Source organism: Athene cunicularia (genome assembly GCF_003259725.1).
Source record: "Athene cunicularia isolate RWA chromosome 3 unlocalized genomic scaffold, athCun1 chr3_part1, whole genome shotgun sequence".
In the NCBI taxonomy this organism is placed as follows: domain Eukaryota; kingdom Metazoa; phylum Chordata; class Aves; order Strigiformes; family Strigidae; genus Athene; species Athene cunicularia.
In genome coordinates, this window is record NW_020799097.1 from 112,298,092 (window position 1) to 112,320,933 (window position 22,842).

The 22,842-nt window shown below is 40.9% G+C and overlaps 1 protein-coding gene across 1 annotated transcript in view; it reads left to right on the forward strand.

Annotated features, from left to right (window-relative positions):
• Window positions 1–22,842, forward strand: part of RALGAPA2 (Ral GTPase activating protein catalytic alpha subunit 2) — a 127,676-nt gene that overhangs the window by 92,049 nt on the left and 12,785 nt on the right. Inside the window, exon 39 of the mRNA XM_026844668.1 lies at window positions 19,150–19,271. Within this exon, the coding sequence (XP_026700469.1) occupies window positions 19,150–19,271 (122 nt within the window). The remainder of the gene's footprint in view (window positions 1–19,149; window positions 19,272–22,842) is intronic.

The window sequence follows — 22,842 nt, forward strand, 5'->3', positions numbered from 1 at the left end:
CCTTTTTGTAACTGAAGTAGTTTAGCTTTCAGGTGGCTGACACATCTGCAAGAAAAATGTGGTTTTCTCAAATTTTTTGGGGAAGTGCATGTGTTTTGGGAATGTACCAGTCTGTGAATAGTATCAGGTGTGAGGCTCAGCTTTGGTGCCTCCACTTTCTCCACTAGTGATGATCTGCAAGTCAAAGACAGTGATCTTATTTAAGTTCTTCTGAGATGTCACTCCACTGGCTGTGATTGAGTTACATAACCAAATGAATTGGGCTTTTTTTAGAACAAATTCGTTCAGCATGTGCATTTATTAAGACTTGTTTATAAAATCAAGCTATTCCTTTACAAGCTGATACTTATGAGGATGCCGTCTGTTTACATGAAGAAAATTCTGGGATGTTGTTTCAGTGCAGTTCCTTTTCTGCTCTCCACAAGCATTTGGATGCAACAGTTTAAAACGTTGTCAGCAGGAAAAAAAAAAAAAAAAAAAAAAAAATCTTGGTGAAATTTTAGCAGCAAACAGAGCGTCCTGATGAAGAAATGAGAGGAGAAACATCTTGCCTTTCACTCATTTTCCCTTTCCTTCTCGTTCCTCTACAGCCAGGTGCAGGTCCGTTTAGATGCATGACCATGAGTAACTATCTTGCAGCAATCCTCCAAAGCTGCTATACCGTCTTCTAGGTGTGTATCTGCTGCAGAAATGCACTTAAAGAGTTCTGATTAGCTGTACTCTCCTTTTAGCTGCTTCTTTAAAGGAACAGAATAAAAGTAAATTTTGCCTAAGTGGAAAAGGGGTAGTCAAAGTCATCCTGTCTGTGGTGTTATGCTGCAAGAAGTAATGATTTGATGAAGAGGGTACAGAGAGGGAACTGTATTGCACAGTTTGCTAGTATCGTTGGCATGTGCTCTTATTTTCTAGAAGTGCTTCTCTCTACACTTTGCTGAGCAGAGAGCTGTCTAGATCAAACAGAGAAGCTACTAAGTGTTTGCTTCTCTGGGCTGACTGACACAAGTCTTCCGCAATGCGAGAAGACCTACATGCAGAGATCTCTGTGTTTACTACAGCAGGATGAGCGTGATTAGTGTAATATATGTTGTATATATATTTTAGCAATGTTTTCTTTTAAACCTGTAAGCACAGGTCACATTCCACCCTTAGTTAGCTAAATAGAAGTGTTAATTAAGTGAATTACACTTATGGCTGTTCTATAATGGGTAACTGATTTTAAATAATAGACATTTACATGAAGATCTTAATATTGCCCATATATGGTTTACTAGTAATTTCTTAAATTATTTTTTTTTTTATTTTAGGGTTGAAGTATCTATAACAGTTTTTCTGTATGTTGCCTGTAAAAGGTGTTTTATGTTATTTGGCTTTATTAAGAGAGATAAGAAGGATAATTCTATCAGTTGTTAAATATTATTGCATGTTAATCCATATTTTAAAAGTTCAAAGACTGCACTAGCACATCTTTTCTCTGTTCTTTTTGCTGTTAGTAAAGATGTCCTTGTATGAAGCATTCACATTTGTGTGAAAAATAGAATTGAGTTCAATCCATGCATAGATTGTCAGAAAGATTAAAGTGTGCATCATGCAATTTTTCTTCTTTCAGAAAGGGGCCTTTGATGTGCTAATGTTCACTTTCTCTCTTTTCATTCAGAAGTGCTGGTCATTGTTTTGAGCTGCAGAACAGTATCTGCTTCATATAGGCAGATTCTAATACCCTGGTAGCCCAATGTTGTTCAAGGTAGCATAATATAAATATGCAATAATATTAATGGCATTATACACTGGGATCAGATAACAGTGTGCCTACCCAGATGAATGCCACAGCTAAGTCAAGGCATTTATTGAAAATAGATGTTACAAAAAAAGCCAAATATTTAATTTTAAATAACCCACTTAACGTGTGTCAATGTTACTGCTGTTACACCAGGTCATATAATTTGGTTTTAAAGTAGAAATAAAGCTTGGTGGTGCAATAAGCACTGTAGTCTGTTAAAATCACTCTTGAAGACAAGGCTGTAATGTATTTCCAAAGTTAATTAGCAAGTGAAATTATTTGGATGGCCTCATCTTGTGTTGCAGTGGATATTTTCCAGCAAATGGATGAAATTTTGCAGGCTGCTCACAGGACCAACTCGCAGCTCACGTAGCAGGAGACTGATGTAGGTCATGACACAGTGGTAGTAACAAATTTGCATAAAGAAGATCTGTGTATAGCTACTCTTACTTCTGCCAAAGACACCGATTCTCTTTTTGTTATTGTCTGTGATGAAATAGTTTACTGAATTCCTTGTGAAGATAAATGTGGAAGGTGTTAGTGTGTAACTGCACAGAAATTATTTCAGTGTTGATTATGTTCTGTAGAAGATGGAGTAGTTGCCAATTGAGTGATTAAAAAGCTTCCTTTTTAAAAGGGGTGAAATTTGGTGGTCCAGTTTTGAGAGTTAAATAACTGTAAACTAGCCTCTGGTGATGGATATTATAGGGAAGTGTCATCTAGTATGCTTGAACAGCTTTCTGTTCAGAATACAGAAAATTTGCTTATTATGTTTCTGAAGCAGTAGAAAACTATAGCTTTCAAATAGCTATAATTATAAAAACAGTAAGTTGCAAACTAAACAAGTAGGACATGTTCAAAACTTTCTCATATAATTTCTTATTTCAATTAAAAATTAACTTTTAATTAAAAGATGTTCAGAAAGATTATAGATGGACAGGTCTTCCATTGATAAACCTAAGACTTAACACAAACTTAAGACTTACAAAATTTTTTCTTGAAGAAAACTTGAATAAAGGAAAATCTTACAGAAGCCTGCACTTGAAATATTTTTCTAGTGAGGTACAATGGCAGCAGCACACAGCATTACTGCTGTGTAGCTTCTTCCCTAGGTCGCTGGCCCTATATATTCTCGTCGCTGTCCCTATATATTCTCATCCCCTGTTTGCTTCCACCAACTTGGATGATTTATTGAAAATTCATCTTCTGATCTCCCCCTTTCTCTTTGAGATCCCTATGATTTCCTCTTATATCTGAAATGACTCAGCAGTTAAAGACTTCAGAGAACATCAGAAATTTAGTTTAAAGGGCACTGTCTTCAAGAAATAGCGTTAACACTAAGGAGATGATGCATTTCAGTGGAAAGCAAGAACAGGAAGAAAACTTCCTGTGTCCTGAAAGTGGTTGAACAGCCTGACTCCCAGGCATCCCACAGAGGCTCATGAACCAGGTATTTAGCTCCTTGGCACACACATCTTGTTAGGATCCTTCTTCCAATCTGTAAAGCTGGAGATGGTGCTTCAAGGCACATGCCAGGGAAGGGTCAGCCCATTCGGTGATTGTGGCCATCTTCAGTGCAGTGCACAAAAGCACGTTTATGTGCTGTCTGGAGATTAAGATGTGTCAGGAAGCAGATGGAAAGGGCTGTGCAGAGCAGAACAGCTCTGCTCTTTCACTGGGGGCTTTTATGCAGGTTTTTTTGCTCGCCTTGAAGAAAGGCACCAGAGCTGCACAGTTGTCAAATGTTGTCCCTCACTTCTACTGCCTGGTGTTGGCTCACAAGGAGCATGAGCAGAAGTTACTTCTGACTCTCATGTAGGATTTCCACTCTGCATCATAGCTTTCTTTATGGCAGCACTAGCTCACTCATTTGCTTTCTCAAATCAGATTAATTTTCTATTTTAACAAAGTGCTGCCATTCTGTGAATCAGCCATAATCTCATCGCGGTGAAAGTGTGTACTCCATAACATGGACACCTGGGTGATGGGCTGGAGTGTAAAGGCTTTGCCAGTGCCCTGTTGCTTGTGCAGTAGAATTGCTCACGAATGCTTTCCTTGCTGTATTTGTATGACCACAGTCTTCTGGGACCTGGGGGGTCTTCATCACGGGGAAGGTCATTCCACCTTTTTCCCTGGTGATGCGCAGCTTCCATGACCCAACTTTAGCCTGTCTCTAGTGCTGCAGTACCCTTTCATAGCCTTTAATATGAAAACACAGACTAAACGCCCTGATCTGAAAAGGACTCCAGTGGCACTTCATACTTCCTCTGTTCTTTCTGACATTCTTGCTGTTTTTTCAAAGCCCTTCACTTTGTTTCTGTAATTTAATTTCTTCCTATATGCAGAAACAGTTTTCTGCTGTCTTGGGGCAGTTTTCAGCACTTCTGTTCTTGTTCCTCTGTGCCTTATGTTACCTGTGTACAATAATCTGTTTTCTGTTTGTGTCTTGTTCTGACTTTTCTTTTAAAGCTAGTTCAAAAGTGACTAGTCCTGGGCATTAAAACAGTGACTGTCAACTACAGCTCTGTGGCCAGCCAGACAGCCCCTCGGCATCCTTCCTAGTGCTCTCTCTTCATTTTTGTGATAATTTCTCTTGTGCTTGAATTTAGAACTTGGTTGTTTAAATAGTGTATCATACAACTCAGTCATTAACTCACCTCTTGTCCCTTAATTAAATGGACGATAAGACTCTATGGCCAACCTGAGTTACTTAAAACCTATGGGGAAATTTTTTTTAGAAACAGTAGAGCATTTAGAAGTTAACAGCAGTGAAAATATTGCATTAACTTGCCTTTTTGTGCAGGAGCCTCTTACATTTTCAGTTTTGCTTTCTCCCCTCCCCACTTACCGCCCACCCCCACTTCATAAGTAAAAAAAAAGCAGATTTCATAAACATGCACCAGAATTTTAATTTACTCCTTTGGGGAAACGGGGAGGCATCACAGCATGCTCACTGGCTGAGCTATGCAATGAAAGGGGAATCCATTCCCCCTACTGAGAGGTCACTTCCAGGGAGAAAAATGTTATTTTAAATGCTGACTTAATCATCTGGTTTTGGGGATCAAATTTTCCTGAAATGGCTGTGTGCCCATGACAATGCTGCGTGAGCAGACAGTGGTGGGTATGTACTGCTGTACCTGTTGCAGGCTGTGTGCTTGAAAGAGTATTTTAATTTAATGGATTTTAAGCAACATTATTCAAAGATCAACAAAAGGCATACTGTGTTATATGAATAAAAGATTTCCTTTGGATACATGTTAACCCTACAATGCCTAGCTAATGTAATTGAAGTGCAACCACCTGGCAGGGAGATTTCACAGTCAGCTGCCAAGGAGGGCCCTGGACCGGAGGACCAGGTGTTGTGCTGCGCCTGCCTGATTGTTGCAGAGGAATAGACAGCATGATTGCGCTGGGCGGCTGGGGCGAGGAGCAGGGACGGCTGCCAGCCAGGGACCCTGCACCGGGGCTCCCCGCAGAGCTCAGGTAGAGCGGGAGTAACGGGGGCTCGTACGGAGCGACGAGGGGGCAACGCGGCAGTAATGGTCTGAAATGAAGCCCCCACAAAGCTCTTGTGACCTCGTGGTTCACAGGACCTGGGAAGAGGCGTTTTCGATGCATTCTGTCTGTTACGCAGATACGCATGCCCAGGAGATCCCTTGCTCAGTCCCCAGGTCTCACTGCTTTGGAATATCTGCAACAGTTAGATTATAATTTCAAACCTTCCCATCTGTTTTTTTCTTCTTTCAATTTAAAGCTGTGACATCCCCTCTTGGTGGTCTTTTTCTAATTTGTTCTTCCTTCCTGTCCTCGAATGTAGAACAATTTTCCAGCCTGTATCACTGCAGCAACAAGTACATTTAGTGTTGAGCATCTTGCAAATGGTGTCAGTTGTAATGGATGTGATAATAAGCCCTACAGTTACCTATCCTTGATTTTAATGAATGTAAATTATCAAGTATAATAGACCTGAAACTGAGCCATTTAGACAAGATCTGTAATAAACTAGAAGGGGCAAAATTATTTTGTGTAATTATATTTTGTTCTGGTTGTAGCTGCCTGATCCTTACACTCTTATCAAACTGACAGTGATGGTTTATTAACCTTTAGGAGGTAAAAAAATATTATTATAAATTCATCTGAGAATACTTTCCCGTAACCAAAGAGTGTGAATTTGAAGTAGAGATTGCTAGTCCAAGGCACAAATGTGACCTTTGTATCATATGTGTGAGACTGGAGGTGAGATCCCATACTGGTAAATTCTGGGAATCCCGTATGTCTGTGTGCTGCTATTCAGCAACTCAGTGTGGCCAGTCCCATGCACAGACAAAGCCCTTTGGCCATGGAACAGTATGTGCTCTTAGAAATCAGTGTCACCTCGTTTGGGAGGGTGGGGAGCACATGATTAAAGGTATTTCAATTTTTTTTTCTAGACTTATGTGTTAAGATCCTTATGGGATACCCTCTTTCAAAAATAAGTAATAAATATTTGTAAACATCTGTAACTGCTTCACAGTTTGTAAAATCTTGTCTTTTCAGAGAAATTAAGCTTTCCAAGAATTTACATTTGGAAAGCATTTGAAGAGCTGGAAACATCACTATTGAATATCAAGAAATCAAATGTATTTGTGCAAGTGATACACTGAATATTATATTCTTATAAGTAATGGAGTAGTTTTTTTATTACCTCTTATCAGGCTTATAGTACTCCTTCATTTAAAGCATAGATTGTCCCATCAACAAGATGTGTGCATGATGTAGGTCAGCTTGCTACTCTTATTGTGGGGCAAAAAAAATATTCAAAACTAACTTAATTACAATTTTTCTTTCTTTCAATTTATTTAAAATCAAGAGTGACACTTCCTTGAGTTCATGCAGATAACAACAGTCTCCTGACTTGTCCTTGGTGCATATGCACCATTTAAATAACATTTGTAGCATCTTGCTCAGAAACTTCAGATGTGGACTTTTACAAGCAAATTTGTGGATTAATATCATCTCATCTGATTTATGAGTCTGCAACTGCCAGCCCATCCTCCCTGCCCCTGAAAGTTTTATATAGGCAAATACGCAGGTAAGTGTGGACTCTTCCCTGTTGTAACACAGATTGGGGTTTTTTTGCGGTTCTTTTTCTTTTAGGTAACTATTATCATCTCATCTCCCTGTTCTGTAGAGCTGTATGTTTAGTTATCCAGTAAATTAGTAAGCAACTTAGTCTTGTGGCAAGAGTGTGTTATATGTTAATCACGCCCAGGTGTGCATTGGTTTCATTGCAAGGAATGTTGCAGTTTCCCAAAACTGCAGTCAGTAGCGCAGGTGTTTCTCAGGTAAGGCAGTTTCAATGCTGCTTGAGAGAAAAGGCCAACCAATTAATGGGGAAAGGGCCTGTGCTTTCAAAAGGTGCTTTGGATCAAGGTTGCTTGAAGACATCCTCTTGTTTTGCATGGTCTGGTGGGGGTGAGCATGGTGGGGTGGCACGGTGCTGTCCTCAAGCACTCCCCACCCGCAGGGACCCCCTCTGCCACCTGGCTGCCCATAAGGCTTGGTGTGCTCAACCTCAGGTGATGCACTGGTGCATAGCTGGGTGAACCAGATTCCTCTCTTCAGTTATATCAGCTATTTTGCAAGTGTTTTCCTGCCTTTGCAGTGCTTGTTGTCTTTAAGCTGTCAGTAATTATCCCTTTTTCAGCTTCCAAAGCGTCCAGATTTCTGAAGTGATCGTGCAGGGAAGTATTTTGATAACTCCTGCTTGCTTTCTCTTATCATTTAAATGTAATGTTGTGACAAAAGTTGACTTCTGATTTGCTGTAGCAAAATTATCTTGCAAGTTAGTTACCTGTCTTGTAAGGCGGATGAACAGTTCTGAAGAATTTTGAATTATGAATCTGTCATTATCTCCCTCTTCCCCTGTCTCCAGTTGTTTAATTTTCAAAGCTGAGAATGACTTAGGTTATGGCTGATGTATTCAGTTTTTGAATGGTTTTGAGTATGACATTATCCTCTCAGATTCTTAACTGTATATTCACTTTGATATGGCTGTGATGAAGCTTGAAAATATGGACTCTGAGGAAATGCAGTGACCTGTACCCTTTCTTAAGGTGCACTGTATAACAGAGTGGGCTGAGGAGCAGAACTGTTGTGGTATTTGAATTTTTTAAGAGGCAGTGTACCAGTTTGGTGACATTTCTGACTTTAGGTGAATTTGCTTGCATTTGGAGAATGTAATGGCAGTTAAGTGTAGTAATGTTAAAATATACCGATAAGTTTAAATAGACTTGAGTGTTTAAATAGAGGCACATGTTCCTCTAAGTCTGTATGTGCTTATTTGTGTGTATAAGAACACATTTTTGATAACTTTTATAAGCCTCTTTCTTATGCTGTCATGGGCTATCATTTTTTTACTATAAAATTTTAAGATGTAAGTCACTACTAACAGCAGTTTGTCATCAACTGATATCCTTGATAAAATAAACTCACAGACTTTGCAGGCAAGTCTGTCCCTATCATGAAAGTCTGAGCAAGAAGATAGGAAGATCTGGTCTAGCTGGTGAAATATCTCCCCTGCTAGCACCTCCTCTGCATTTATGGCAAGAGGATTGCAGCCCAGGCTGTGGTCAGCACCGGCTGTGATCGCTGCAGAGCATCCCTGTGAGGAGGTCCCCCAGCTGTCCAGGCTCCACCACCTCAGGACTTGGAGGTTTGCAGGCTCCCTCTGAGCTCCACTGGGAATTTTATCACAGGGAGGCAATGTGGATCCTGTCCAAGTGCTGTGCTGTGCTCCTAATATGGGTTCTTCCCTAATAAGCAGGCAGCTGCATTCCAATCAGCTTGATTTTTTTAGTGCCCTGAGGGTAAAGGTACACATATAGAACGTTACACCAATCTAATCATGAGGTAGAGGCATAACTCACTGAAACAAGGTCTATAAGAAAGAGAAAAGATTTTCCTTCCCTCCTGTCTAGACTCAGAAAGTAATTGCTGTGGCTGCATAAACCTCCAGGAACATCCCAGCATTCAATGAGAAGATGCAAGGCTTTCACTTACTTAACCATGCTGCTGCCTTTATTTTCTGGTTACGGCTCCAAGTAAGCATTCCACTATCTGCTGCGTGTGTTTTAGGACCAAATTGTATTATCTGACTTGTCCAGAGGAAGTTGCAGCCATATAGGAGAGCCATGTGATAAACAGCTCTGGTAATTCCTGCCTGCCTGCCTCACTTATCTCCATCAAGACTATTAATATTTCCAACATGTAAGCAGTTTCCAACAGCTGTCAAGTGCAAACAATAAGCTACCAGACAAACTGTTTCTGCTTCTCCCCTGAACTTGATTCCTCAGTTAATAAATGTATATGGCCCAAAGCTAAAGGTGCAGAAGTCGAAGGCTAATCAAAGGTTTGGATATTTTGCAGTCTGCTACTGAAAATGGATGCTTTAACTGAGTTCTACTTAAGATTTTAAAACTACAGAATTCCTATTCATAAAAACAATCCTAATTAAAGTCACTTTTATATTTCTAACATATCAGTTAGCAGAAGTGTTTTTAAAATGTATCATTTACATTTTTTAAAAATAATTAAGCAAGATAGAAAATCTGTTCAGGAAAAAAATATTGAGACCCAAGTTATTGTCTAGTTCCTTAACCACAAAATCATCCTGTGTAACTTCTAAATACATTTTTCAGTGTCTGTACCTACGTCCTCTGTAAAATGAAGGTAATAATACTCCCCATCTGTATGGTTTTCTGTTTTAAGTGTGAAATGTTTGGACATAGCTATCCTGCTTTGGAAACTAAAAAAAATGAATAGCATAGATGCAAGGTACTCCATACAAAGTAAGTGAAATGCCAGAACATTCCTCAGCATATTTAATTTATTTGTGTGGATATAGCATCTTTGTTTCTTACTTAGCATGCTCTGGTCCTTTAGTTTCCATTAGGTCATCCAACCTACCAGTGAGGGTCTCGCACTTGAAATACGGTGAATAATACCCATGTGGCTTGACCATCTGTAAGTGGTGAATTAATCACAAACACTGGTGGACAATGTCTTTATGTTGCACATTCAGATAAGCTATATTGTGTGATAGCACACACCAGGTCTGACTTGAATTAAATATTCGGTCCACACATGCTGCAAAAATTAGTGAGTTAACAATTTTCTCCTTAACCTGACTTATATGGTGCAATCTGCAGGCTCCAAGAGAGCCCCCACATTATATGTATAAACCTCACTAGTAATGGTTTGTGGCTTTGGGGTTTGTAGCTCCAAGCTGCCGTCTCCTAAACAGCTCTTCTCTTCAGGGTTCAGTTACTCGGTCACATTTTTCTCTGAAGAACAAGAATTACAAAAGCCGACCACCCAATGCAAACAGGCCTGGGTTTTTTTTCTCCACGAAGTTTTGGGGAGGCTTTTAATGCAGTACAGCATGTTTCTTCATAAGCTGTTGTTTCTGCAACCACTTGAGTGGTACCTCTGAAGTGCTTGCGCGTTGGTGAAGGACATTGATTCGCAGTCTTGCATCTGGCTTTGTATTAGTTGGGTTTTATTGCTGTTATTACGGGGTTGAGGTTTTCAAAAGTTCTCAAGATTTGCCTGATAAAAGCTGTCAGGAGTTTTACCGTCCCTCTGAAAGGGTGGTGTGGGTGACTTTTAATGGTTCTGAAAATCCTAATGCTGCTGTTCACAAACAAAAATTATTAGAATACTGTTTTAGCAGAAAAATACTCAAGCTTTCAAAAGAAGCCTCTGGTTCCCTGTAACACATATGCTGTAACAAAGAGGATAATAAAAGTAAAAGGGAATAGTATTGCTGGTATGTGGCTAACAATAGTAGACCAGGGATAATATATTATCCCTGTGTGTTCAAGCAGCCAATTTGAAGGAACTGGAAGGCATAAGTAAATGACAAATAATTGAACCTTTGTACCTTTGCCCTTTTTCTAAGATGTCCAAAAGTAACAGCTCATTAGTGGAATTACTGAAATAGGTGCATTTTGTTAGTGTTTGAATAAAATTAAGACAGCAACAAAGCACGGGGGAAGCATTGCTCGGTAACATGTGACCTTTCCTCCAGTTATTTATCCCTTGATGATCACCCCGTTTGTGGAACAAGCCAGATAATTGCAGAACATGAGCATCGGCAGCTGTACATGCACTGATAAAATGGGACAGCTACGGTGTTATAATGATCTCTCTGAAAATATGACCTAGGGATTTGTCTTCTGCAGTCACAGGGCAGCTTTCCTTTCAGACCTGTACGGCGAAGGCTCTGCGTGACAGCAGCTCCCTTTCATAAGCCCCCATTCAGTGTATAGGCAAGATGTGGCAAGGCTCTGCTCTTAATGAGGTTCTTGTGATGGTCCATCTCTTCTTGCAGCCTGTGCTGCCTCAGGGAGACCAGCAGATCTTCTTGGCCCTCCACTCTGTGGGCCTCTCCCACCCATCTTTAATTTTGCAGTGCCCAGGTTCATTTCCTGGGTGAACAAGTACTTTGCTGGAGGAGACAGCCAGAAGATAACTCGCCCTACCACCCTCGGGAGAGAGGACATCTATATCTCTATGCTCTGGGGCACTGGGAAGGTGACTTTCAATTAGACCTCAGCAGCTTCTGTCCCTTTAGGGTAGCTGTCAGGATTGGATAGGGAGCTTTATGGATACTTCTAGGGAAAATACATACTGGGGGAATCATGCCCCGCTAATTTGCTGGCCAAAAACTTGTACAACTGAAGTCATGATAGTTCTTGCAACACAGAACTCTTTCAGAAACAGCTTCTTGGTGGTTGTGCCTTGCAAAATGTTTTCAGTTAGGTTTTCTGCTACACCAACTGATAATAGGCAATTATGTCATCATTTTAATCAATTGAAATATCTTAATCAAAGCCTTATCAGCATGATGAAGCATGAAGTACAGCTGCTAAATGGACCTTGGATATGCAGAGGGCTGACTGTACAATGCAAAATGTACAATGCCATTTTTCTAGGCACATATGTTTGGTAGTTTTGTCACTGGTTTGTGCACCACTGTAGTGTTTCGTTTCTGCTGTGTTAGGAATGATCTCAGTGACAACACAGCTAATAAAAGGACATGAAGTGCATTTCTAACTTCTTTTTTTCAGCAGAGCAGATATCTGTACAAACGGGAATACCTGATAGGAGATAGTCACAAGGACTCCATGTTAGAATAAAAAAAGCTTCAGATAGGGATAAACATGAGTGCCGTTAAAAGTACAGAATTGTATTATATCAGGAAAGTAACCTATTGTTCCCTCACTCCTACTATGAAATGATCGGTCTGTAATGGTACAGTGTATCTGTTCCCAGGGGCTTCCCACAAGGAGGAGGAGTAGTAAATTAAGATGAAAGCTTGTTTTCTGCTTTATTCATAATAAATGCAAAATTCTTCCCTGAAGCACTTGGCATGACTAATGTGCCACATATTCTTGATATCCCAGAGCGGCAGGCGAGTGCTTCTGCCAGGCTTGTGGTTTGCAGCACACCTTGGGCAACGTGCTACCTAACAAGCAATGGGAGCCAAGAGCGCTCGAGCACCAGAGCAGGGCTCCGCACAGAAGAGCATGAGCCGGAGCTTTTTGCCTCAGGGCACCTTCAGTACGATTTTGCTGTTAAGTTACTTGATTTCCGTAGAGATGGTTTGAAACCATGTGAAACGTGGTTTTGTTGGTTTGTTTTGCTTTCCTCTTTAAAGCAATTAATGATGACTGTCTGTGAGGAAACAAATGCACTGCATGTTGGAAAATGCTGCAGCAGTCTGCCATGTTACTTGAAGCAGTTACAGGTTATTTTTTATGCTGTTATGGCAGTATCTGAAGCCCCATCTCCATCACTTGGGACTGAGGTTCTTTTGTAATCCTCTGCAAAGACCCAGGCCCTGCTTGGGGGGAGGAAGGTGGCAGAACTCCAGGCACGGTGCCAAGGCACTGGGCAAACACTCCACAAACAAAAAAGCCATTTGAAAACCTCGCCATACCTGTCAGTTTCAGTGAGAGTCATGTCTCTTGTACACCAGAGTGTTCAGGGCTCTGGCCATCCCCTGTGACTGGCCATCCCCCTTCGAGTCCCCCCACCATAGTAGTAGAAGAGGGCTCCCTGTCCGTGCAGTTCTGTGCTGAGGGGTGCAGAAGAAAATTATGCTGCAGGGAGGATGAGCTCTTGGTTTTGGCAGCAGAGGAGCATCTGCCCATTCTGGATAAGGAGGAGGAACAGCAGCCCTGGCACTAGCTGGCCCCGCTCCGCCAGGGGAGAGCATGGAGCCCTGCTCCCCTGGCTGCACTGCAGACAGATGGCCTTCTCGGGGGCTGGCCATGGGGCAGGGGAGCCAATCTCACTCCCCTCTCACACAAAACCGTTGGTTTGAGTTGGACAGTTATACCGTGTCAGCCTCATCTAATACTTGCATGTTGTATTGAACAATTTAAGGCATGCATCACTGAAAAGTTTTAATCTCAGATGCTTTGCTTTAAAAAAAGCACATAAATCTGAAGTTGTTGACAGGTATATTTTAATTGCACCTGTTCAGTGAAGGATATATGTTACTAAAATTCCCCAAAAAGTTTTCAGTTAAATTTATGAAGTAGTGACGGTCACTAGACCATAAATGATGGCAAGCCTAATCAAGCATATTGGGTTTCACACTGTGAAATTGCCTATCACAACAGTTTTAAAAGCACCGTAACTCTGTCCTGTTCAGAGCTTAAGGAAGACAGTGTGAAAAAGTCATCTACCAATACATTTATGTTAACCTCAATTTTATGGTCTCTGCTTTATTCTACTTTGGTAAGTCCCAAACATTTATGTTCTTGTTTGTTTTCAGAACTGCTATCATGGTGTCAGGAGCAAACACTTTTTTGTGAAACCATCTTTGGTTCTTATGATACAAATTAGAAGGATACTGAAATATGTGTAATGGTCAGAAATGACTTACTAGTAGTTCTTTGGTACTGAAATCCTGAAAGGGCAATCAGTAAAATAAAAGTTTACCACAGACCTGTATTTCCTCTGTCGTAGAGTCTGTCAGGCCTGCCCAAGGAATCAGCTCTTGGCAAAAGGAGTTTTTTTCCTTCTCTTATCCACACACTACCTGTGTGATCACCTACTTAAGCACCAGTGAGGCTGGAAAGCTCTAGCATGGATTTGGGAAACATGCTTTCTTGTCTTGAACAATAAGTTCAAAGATTTTATCCTTCAAGCTTTCCTAGTTGAGTGGAAGAAGGAATTGGCATGTGGACATGTAGACAGCCTTGATGTCCGATGGGCTGGAAAGAGCTGTCTACCTCTATACTTACAGCTTTTTCCTTGGCCACATGCCCTGAAAGCCCTCCTCAGGGTGGGATTCACATCACAGATGGGAATTGCAATAGGTTCATGCCAGTAGTCCGCATTAACTTCTTTGGCAGTCCCTCTGGAGCTGGAGGAACAGTCGTTTCAGTGTGTGCTCTCCATGGACCCGAGCGGTTGGGTTCCAGTCCTGGGACTAGAGCCCCTTGGCATTGGCACATTACCAACAATGAGCTGTGGAGAGTAGCCAGTCAATTCTCTCTTTGCCTGTTCTAAACCCACAAATATCTTTTGTCTTTTATTTGCATGAAAAGAGTGCCGGGTCAACAAAATACACATCTCCATGTATTGGTGAAAGTATATAAATGTTGCCAATTTTTTTTTTTTTTCTGAAAATAGTGTGGGGAAGGAATTGATGGCAATTACCCTCAGTGGTGGTGGATAGCTGATATATTTGCTTGAGGTCGGAACAGAGTTATGGTTAAGAAGCAGAAGTTCTGAATTTTCAGGATCTGTTTGAATAATTGTCTTCTATATTCCCCCTGTTTCTAAACACGTTTATGGTTTAACATTGTATGTGCAGAGGGGGAAACATTGGACAGATCTGACCCCCAGATGGCTTAGTTGATGAGGACTTGTAAAGACTTTGAAAACCCTTCCATTTTACACCGTGCGTCTGAAACTGGCTCTGTGTTGTAGATGTTAAATGTGGAAGTGATGCTTATAGGTCGGAGCTGTGGCCTGGCTGGTATCTGCGCCTCTGGTGAATGTTCAAAAAAATTCTACCTTTTGTCTTCTTTTGGATTCTTCATGGGGAAAGAAGTCCTGCATATGTTTCACCACAGAACTTCAGAGATCACCCTACTGATTGCAGTAAGATAACATGGTTTATTGCAAATAGTTAATCTTAGCTTTTTAATGTTTTTTTTTTCAAAGAGCTTGCACTGTAGGCTTGAACTATTAAAATAATTTATAAACTGTTATAACAGTTATAAAAACTCACAATATTCAAGTACTGAGATTTGATTGCTGTATTCAAATTGGAGCCAAACTCCTGCTCTCCCACAGTTATATATATTCATGGTCAGTAATTCACACCTTGTCATGGCTCTCTACATCATTTAAGATATGAAATAAATGAAAACATTTTGCTCTGGAGTTTTGCCTTGATAGAAGCGAAATGTAAAATAATGCAGTCATCGAAGAGGTGGGTCAAATTGCCATACATATTAAAAGAGGCTGCTTTTGATCAGCTCTTTTTGAATGTCTAGTATAACTCCATTTATCTGAAGATCTCAGGGGACGCCGAAAACCTCCAGATAAATGGGGGCTTAGTTAATCAGGGAAGCCAGCTGTCCAGCTTCTTCACCAGGGTAGGGTTCAAGATCATAACCCATCCTTTCTGCAGCCAGGCCATCTTCAGAGAATGATTTGCATGCTTCACTTCAGCAATCTAGCCTTGAGGCTTCTGTAGAAAAGCCAGCCAGGCATTTCAAGCTTTCTCCTGGCCCTGCTCGTCCCAGAGCACAGCAGTGAGATGAGAATGGGAGTTCGCTGATATATGTGTTGCATTTTTTAAAAAGTAGTAGTCTGTATGGCATTCTGCACACATTTGTTTGGTCTAAATAATGCAACGAGGCTTAGCATTCATGGGCATCTTTGTGTCAGGCTATTCTGAAAGCGCACAGGAGGGAGGTGACGCAAATTTCACGTTAGAAAGATTAAGCTTAATGTTCTAAGGTGTAAGTAAAATCTCACCACTGGCTCTTAAGGATGAGGGCACAGCACACTTAAAAGGGCTGCAGTTTTGGCAGATCAAGTAATGTGCTAGTGATTATCTGGATGAAAGCATTCTTACATGGTGATAAATACGAAGCTTCTTGAGGCTGCAATTGAAAATTACTGTTTCAGACTGCTTCTGTACAAAAGGTCTTGAAATGCTGTGTCTTCACCACCACCTCCTTATCTATCTCATATTATTATTCTTTGGGCATGTTATGTTCCCTCAGATCCCCAAAATACATTGCTTGGGACTCCAGGGTATCTGACAGATGACTAACGTAGTGATGCCTACAGAAGATTCTGTTATAAACACAATTAAGTAGCAAAATGGTGGTTTTGTTTGCATACAAGAAGTGCAACTTGAATAAGCTACAAGAACAAGATTTTGTGTGAGAGATCAAATGGTACTTGTGATATCATGCTGCTTTCATGACCTATATTTACAGGCTGGAGGTATTTTTCAGAGGGTTCTTTACAGCTTGTTTATTAATGTTCCTAATGCCTCTGTTAAAATTCCTAAACTTCGGTAAAACTTCAGTTGATTTTTTTTTTTTTTTAACGAATCCAAACTGTTTTCCCTACTATGTGTATGTATTAAAATAGAGATAGCAGAGTTTAGTTTATTTCACCTGCAGTGACTTAATGATTTTTAGATTAGGCTGTAAGTGAAAATTAGTACGAGCACCTTGCTTGCTGCCCGTATGGCAGGAGCTGCTGTGCTGCCTGGTGGTCCTGGTAGTCGTGCTTCGGGAAGCCTGGGGAGACATAAGGAGTGTGCTGAGCTGAAGAGGCTTGGTTTATGCAGCGGTCTTCCTCACTGAGTCTGTGGTATCTGCACCTACTGCTTTCAGCTTTTTAATCTGCAAGAGTGACACTGAATTAGAGTCTTCCTCATACGCCTCTATAGCCGCTCATCGATCCACACAGCTCTCTGGACCTTGGCTTAAACTCAGCTCAGTACGTTATTTTTCAGATGCCTCTCCTATAGCTGCCCAGCTGTTTGGCTGAGTGTTTTTTTTTTCCAGGCTTTTGTGTGATTAGGGGCATCTTCCATCTCATAAATAAGGATTTTATGAGATGTAAAGCTAACCTAGTCAAAACCTCCTCGCTGTCTTTTTCCGTGCAATATTTAGCAAAATCAGGACAAACTTCTGGTGTGTTAGCAGTTGTTCTGCGCATTGTATGCTTATGTGTTAGATGTGCAAGGTCTTTCATTAAACAGCAGGATATTATTAGGCATAGCATGAAAAGCCTTTATAGTCTCCCTGCCTTGTTTAAAGCGGGCCCACAAGCAGACCGCAGCCTAAAAGGCTGCGCAGTGAATCGAGCGCTGATGGCCGGTCGGCAGGCTCAGGTGGTCGTCAGCCGCAAGTTTCGCCGAGCCCTTTCAGTAATTTGTCACGCCTGGGTCTGTTCCCGCTGCGCCAGCACGTGCCAGCTCCGTGTCGGAGGGGCTGTTGGCCAGACGGCCACGCAGCCCCCGCATCCCGCTGTTAGCGGGGCCGGCGCTCGCCCGGCCGCGCGCTCCGTACAGCCCTGGCAACAGCCGAGCGCGCTGCAGAATAAGCATCTTCATAATGAGAAGTGAATGGCATCCGTCAGTCCCTTTAGAATAGGGCCCAGGCGTGTGCCTCCTCTCCTAGGAAGTTTGGCAGCCTATTCATTAACAAGAGTCATCAGGAGTTCAGCCCATAATAGGGAGGCAGCCCCAAACGCAGGCGGGCTAATGCTTGCGCTATCAGGAATGCGTTCTCCTGGGCTTAGGGGAAAGAGAGAGGAAAACTAAGCAAATAATGCTGTCAGCAGGTGCAAACTCTGAAATGCTATGTATTGATTTTCTTTCTTCAAGCTTCCACGGGAAGTTTATAAGAAGATTTATCACATATCAATCGTCCTCCGCTAGCCTTAAAAGCAAAATTCTTTTTTTCTTTCTTTTCTTTTACCAGCATGTCTATAGGAACTTGCATACAATTAAGATGCGCTTTGCTTATTTCCCTGGAGGTAGAACACTAGACCATCGTGCCCTATTTTTAAGTACCGCTTTACTCTGATATTTTTTTTAAAATACTGTTCCGGAGTGGGTTTGTAATGAAAGTCATAAATGGCACTTCAATATTAATTAGTAATGCTTTTCAATTTTAAATGCCCGCACCTGCATTGTGTTGTCACTGGTGTTATTCTCACTGCTCCTAATTTCTAAATTTAAATTGGCCTTTGCTCTCACACAACAGTCTTACAGAGTTAGAATGCATTTCCCCCTAACAGAAACACAATGAGAATCTGAAAACTTTTGTTTTAAATGAGGAAACGGAGAATGAGATGTCATACTGGCTCCTGCGAGCGTTAATTCATAAAGTCATACGTGAGGTTCTTCAGCCCATTGTAGATTTGTTTCAGACGTTATCCTGTTATTGGAAGTGTATGATTCACCTTCTGAGAAAACAGAAGCTGCACACAAAAGGAAAAGATTTGCTTTCTCCGCTGTGAAAAGCTGCCGCAAGCAGGGGTCCTATTAAGACAGCTGGAAAGTTGCTTCAGCTTGTTACGCTTGTAAGTTTTATTGGTGACTGGTTTTTGATTACACATTTGAATGCTGTGTGTTCCAGGTTGCCGAGTTTTAATTAAAAGGCAATAGTCTTGATTTTAGATTGCTTTGTTGTCTGCATTATGCAGACTATAATGCATGCAAGTTGGGGGGTGAATTTTTCCAGTGTGCATCATTTATTTAGGATACATAAGATTACACCTTCTAGCACCTGCCTTAAATATAAACTTCACGCTTTCAGCAATTGTGTTTATTACAGTTAATTTCGTTTAAGAATACAGTGATCAAATAAATACGTGGGGCTTTTTCTCCTCTGTCCTGCAGCTTGTTTCTCCAATCTAATCACTTTTCTAGTCTGACAGGGTCTTAGTAATAGGAGTATTGTGTACCAGGAACTTTCTGTAATGCCACAACTTGTCGGTTAAAAGTTGAGTTTCAGTTTTAAAAAGCCTGCAGTCTGGGGGGGGTTGTTTCTGCCCTCAGTAACTTCAGCAATCTGTCAGATCTACTAAGCCACTGCTTTTCATTCATGAAGCTAAAAGATATTACCCTTAATTTCAAGCCATTAAATGTGTTCATTCCTTGTTGCTAGCGTTCAGAACTGTTAGGCAGCACTAGGCAATTTTTGTCCCCTCTTTTCCGTGCTCACACAGAACCTTGTTAGTGTCGCTGCGGATCTGAAGTGCTGGTGTTTTGGACGTTGTGTAACAGCATTTAATTCTGCGCACACATTTCCTTAACCTGGTCATTGCAGTTATGAGGAAAGAGCTCTGTATCTCGAAGCAATAATCCAGAACCATAAAGAAGTAATGACATTTGAGGATTTTGCTGCTCAGGTCTTTTCTCCCTCTCCCAGCTACTCCCTCGGTGGAACTGGTGAGTCTCTGCACGTTATTCTTCTCTTTAGCACTAAGAAGCACTTGAGCAGCAGATGTACACCTGTTTTTTGTAGATAAATGCTTGCAAATTTAAGACGACCGTTCTTCCCCTGAATCAACTAATGAATATCAAAAGGAATGATGACATTCATTTTAATTTGTTTTGCATCACAGCTATTCACTCTGCTCCTTTCTTCAGCTATCCTGTTAACCCCCGAATCCAGCAAGGTTAATGAACTTTCTCTCAGTAATGTGCTCTGGTTCATTCAGGAGTGTGGGTTTCTTGCTGAGCTGGGAATATGTTGTTCAAAAGCTATGCCTGAATCGGTGCTTACTTATCGAAAAATAGTTCCTCACAGTAGAAGCCGTTGCTACTAATGCTAAATGGGGATTATGCTGCTGAGATACCAGGGTCAGGGATTAATGCAAAAGAAATGTAAGAACTGTGTTTGGTTAGAAAATCATAGCAGCGTGCGGTATGCTAACATTTCCCTTAAATATAGATGAGCAAATTTCAGGCTCCCTTCCAACACCTGGCCCGGAACTTGTTTGGGGTTCTTTTAATATATGGATGGATATACATACGTGTGTCCATGTGTATATGTATATACACACACATTAATGTTGATCATTATTCATCAGCCCTACTGAAAGATGAAAACGAAATGCTGAACACAGTGATTTTATTCCTTATGTGCCCTATCGAGATTTTAAGTTAGCGTGCAGTCAGTAAGATGTGCACTGCTACTTTGCTGTTTTAATTGAGTTTAAATAAATGTCTCCTGAAAGGAAGCTTTGACTCTGAAATGCAGATTTCTAGTAACCTTAGGATTTGTTTTTCCAGCTTCCAAAAAGTATATGGTCACAGTGTGTTGGACTCTTTAACAAAGATTCTTTAATCCATTTTTTACACTCATAGGGTGAAACTGGCACTTCCTAATTATTGCCCACAACTCTTTTGGATTGTTTACTAGATTATTTCAAACCTGTATAAATGTTGCAGGACATCTGTTCTATTTCTCTTTAGCCTGACTTGTTAGCAAATATCTTCCATCTAAACTGAAAAAATTGGAGGCAGAAATTAAATTTACTAAAATAAATCACTTACAAATAAAATCAGCCGTGCATCATTGTTTAACGTTACTGGCTCCAATCCTCGAGCTTTCAGAGCTTTGTTAGGAGATAAGAGGTATATGCATGTCCCTGCATTGGTCGCCAGTAGCAGCAGGCAGAAGGCTTTGGAGATAAGCAAGCTGGCAGAAGTAAAGGGGAACCGGTGCTATTTACATAATCGCGCCTCTGCTTCCTGGAGAGGCGTCAAGAAACACAGGGATGGCCTCTATTGATCTTTGTTGAACTGGAATACTAAACAACATTAGAAAAGCTTATAACTTAAAGCTTTGATTAATGTTTTCTACATTAAAAAGTAGAACAGCTGTGAATTAAATTCTTTTATACGCTCTGCCAAAAGTCTGAGACAAAAAAATTATCAGTTTCAATAGAAATGTAGATTTCATGCCCAGTGTTGTTAGCACTTTGAATCATTTATCTGTTGACTTATCAGCAAATAAAAATGTAGATACATTGATATATTTTAAATATTTTGCTCTATGCATAATTGTATTTCATTTTCATGTTCTTCTTACAGCGCACAGTAATCTTATTATATACAAATATATTTCAGCAAGCAAGGACAGATTCATTTGATAATACTGTAGTCATGCTTTCTAAAGCCTGCGATATATTTTGTATGCCAAAAATATTTAAGATGCTTCTTAATATCAACTTAAGTTTTTCAGAACACTGTTAAATCATTAGTGTCTGAATGTGTTTTTCTGATGTCATAATTTTATTTTGTTTTAAGAGTAAAACCTGCCACAGTCAGATCCTGATTTTTGAACTTCCAAATGCCAGAATTTATTTCACACTCACAAAGAAACTGGAGGCCAGTTATGACTTCTGGTGTCAAAATCTTTGCTTCAGAGAGTCTCCTCATGCTGCCTACTGACTTACTTGCATATGTAGTTGTATGTTACCCAGAGCTGTATCAGTTGTTGCAGTTTGTCATCAAACGCTATCCTGGCAGCCAGCAAGGAGGCTGAATGTAAACCTCGCAACTCGGCTGCTGTTGCCTGCTCGGGTGAGTCCCCATCCCAGGAGCAGGGAGCCTCATTGCCGAGCAGGGTACGGACCTGCCTCAGCCTCACCCGTTGCCGTGTTTATTGTGGGTTAGATTGGCAGGGTACTACAGATGTACCAGCAGCGCGCAGAAATAAAGAACGAACCAGCTCGGGTGCAATTTGAGTAAGTTTGCAGCCATCTATTCATCCCTGTTAATGATTAGAAAGGGATGAAAAACTATGCTGGAGCCAGCAATTCCCCTGTTGGCATGGGCACAGCCAGGGGCAAGCAGGATGGTCTGAGGCTGTAAACGGTGGCAGCTCTGCATTTCCCAGCGCACAGCCTGTCCCCCCCACCCAGTGCCGCAGGCAGTTAAACCTCCTCCAAGCTTACATTCACCTTTCCTGTGCCTGCAAGATCGGCTGTCTGATGCTTAAGAAATATGGATGGCATTTTTCCTCGTGTAGAAGGGGTATTTCTATTCTGAAACAGGAAAAATTAATCACGGAGCAGTAAATGTATGGAGCTGACACAGGTCTGTGTTTCCCCTTCTCAGGTAACAAGCCAGCTGATACTACTAACCCTGCCTAGCTTAAACTTTTCAGGTAAATTTAAGATTAATTCCCCTCTGATCTTATTCTTAATACGACCTACTTGTACTCCTGTCATTGCTGTGTATACATGTGCACAATAGAAGGGGTCAATGAGTAAGTGCACATTTTATTAAAAAGAAGATTGGTTTTAGTAGTTAACACAGTATAAAAAGCAAATCAAGATCATTAAATAAATCAAATACATAGCTGTTAATGACACACATTATTGGTGTATCATTAACTATGATCTATTTATTTGAACTAAATGCTTTTATGTTTTCTGATACTGCCTCTAGGGATGCTTTCCTTAGATTCAGATGGGATGTGGGTTTCTTGAAGTGTGCCCTGGTTTAGTGTCCTGTGTCACAAATAGTCTTGCAGGTGCTACATTTTATGCACGAAAATCATCCAATTGACCTCCTTTGCTGTTTTCAGAAGTAGAGCCTTAAACTCCCTAGATGCATCATAGATAGCCCTGTATATCTTAAATGTTGAAAATGCAGCCTGGTAGGCAGAATGGACATCCCTGAACTCATTTAGGGGATGTGCAGATTAGGAACAAAAGATGAGAATACAGTCCTTTGTTGCTAAACTGGTACATTACATGCTGTATTTTAATTAGGCTGGGTATGAGAGTCAGCCCAGGAAATCCTTAGTAATCCAGCACTATTGAATTATTCTTATCCTTTCCCTCTGCAGATTTCTCTCATTTTAGAGGATGGGGTCTTAAGCTGCGTCTTTTTCTGTTCTTGCCCCCTCAACCAAAAAGAAAAATAGTTATTCAACAAAATACTTGTGTGTTCTTTAAAAAAAAATCGTAAAAATAAAACGGGCACAAATAGATACAGAAGTGCT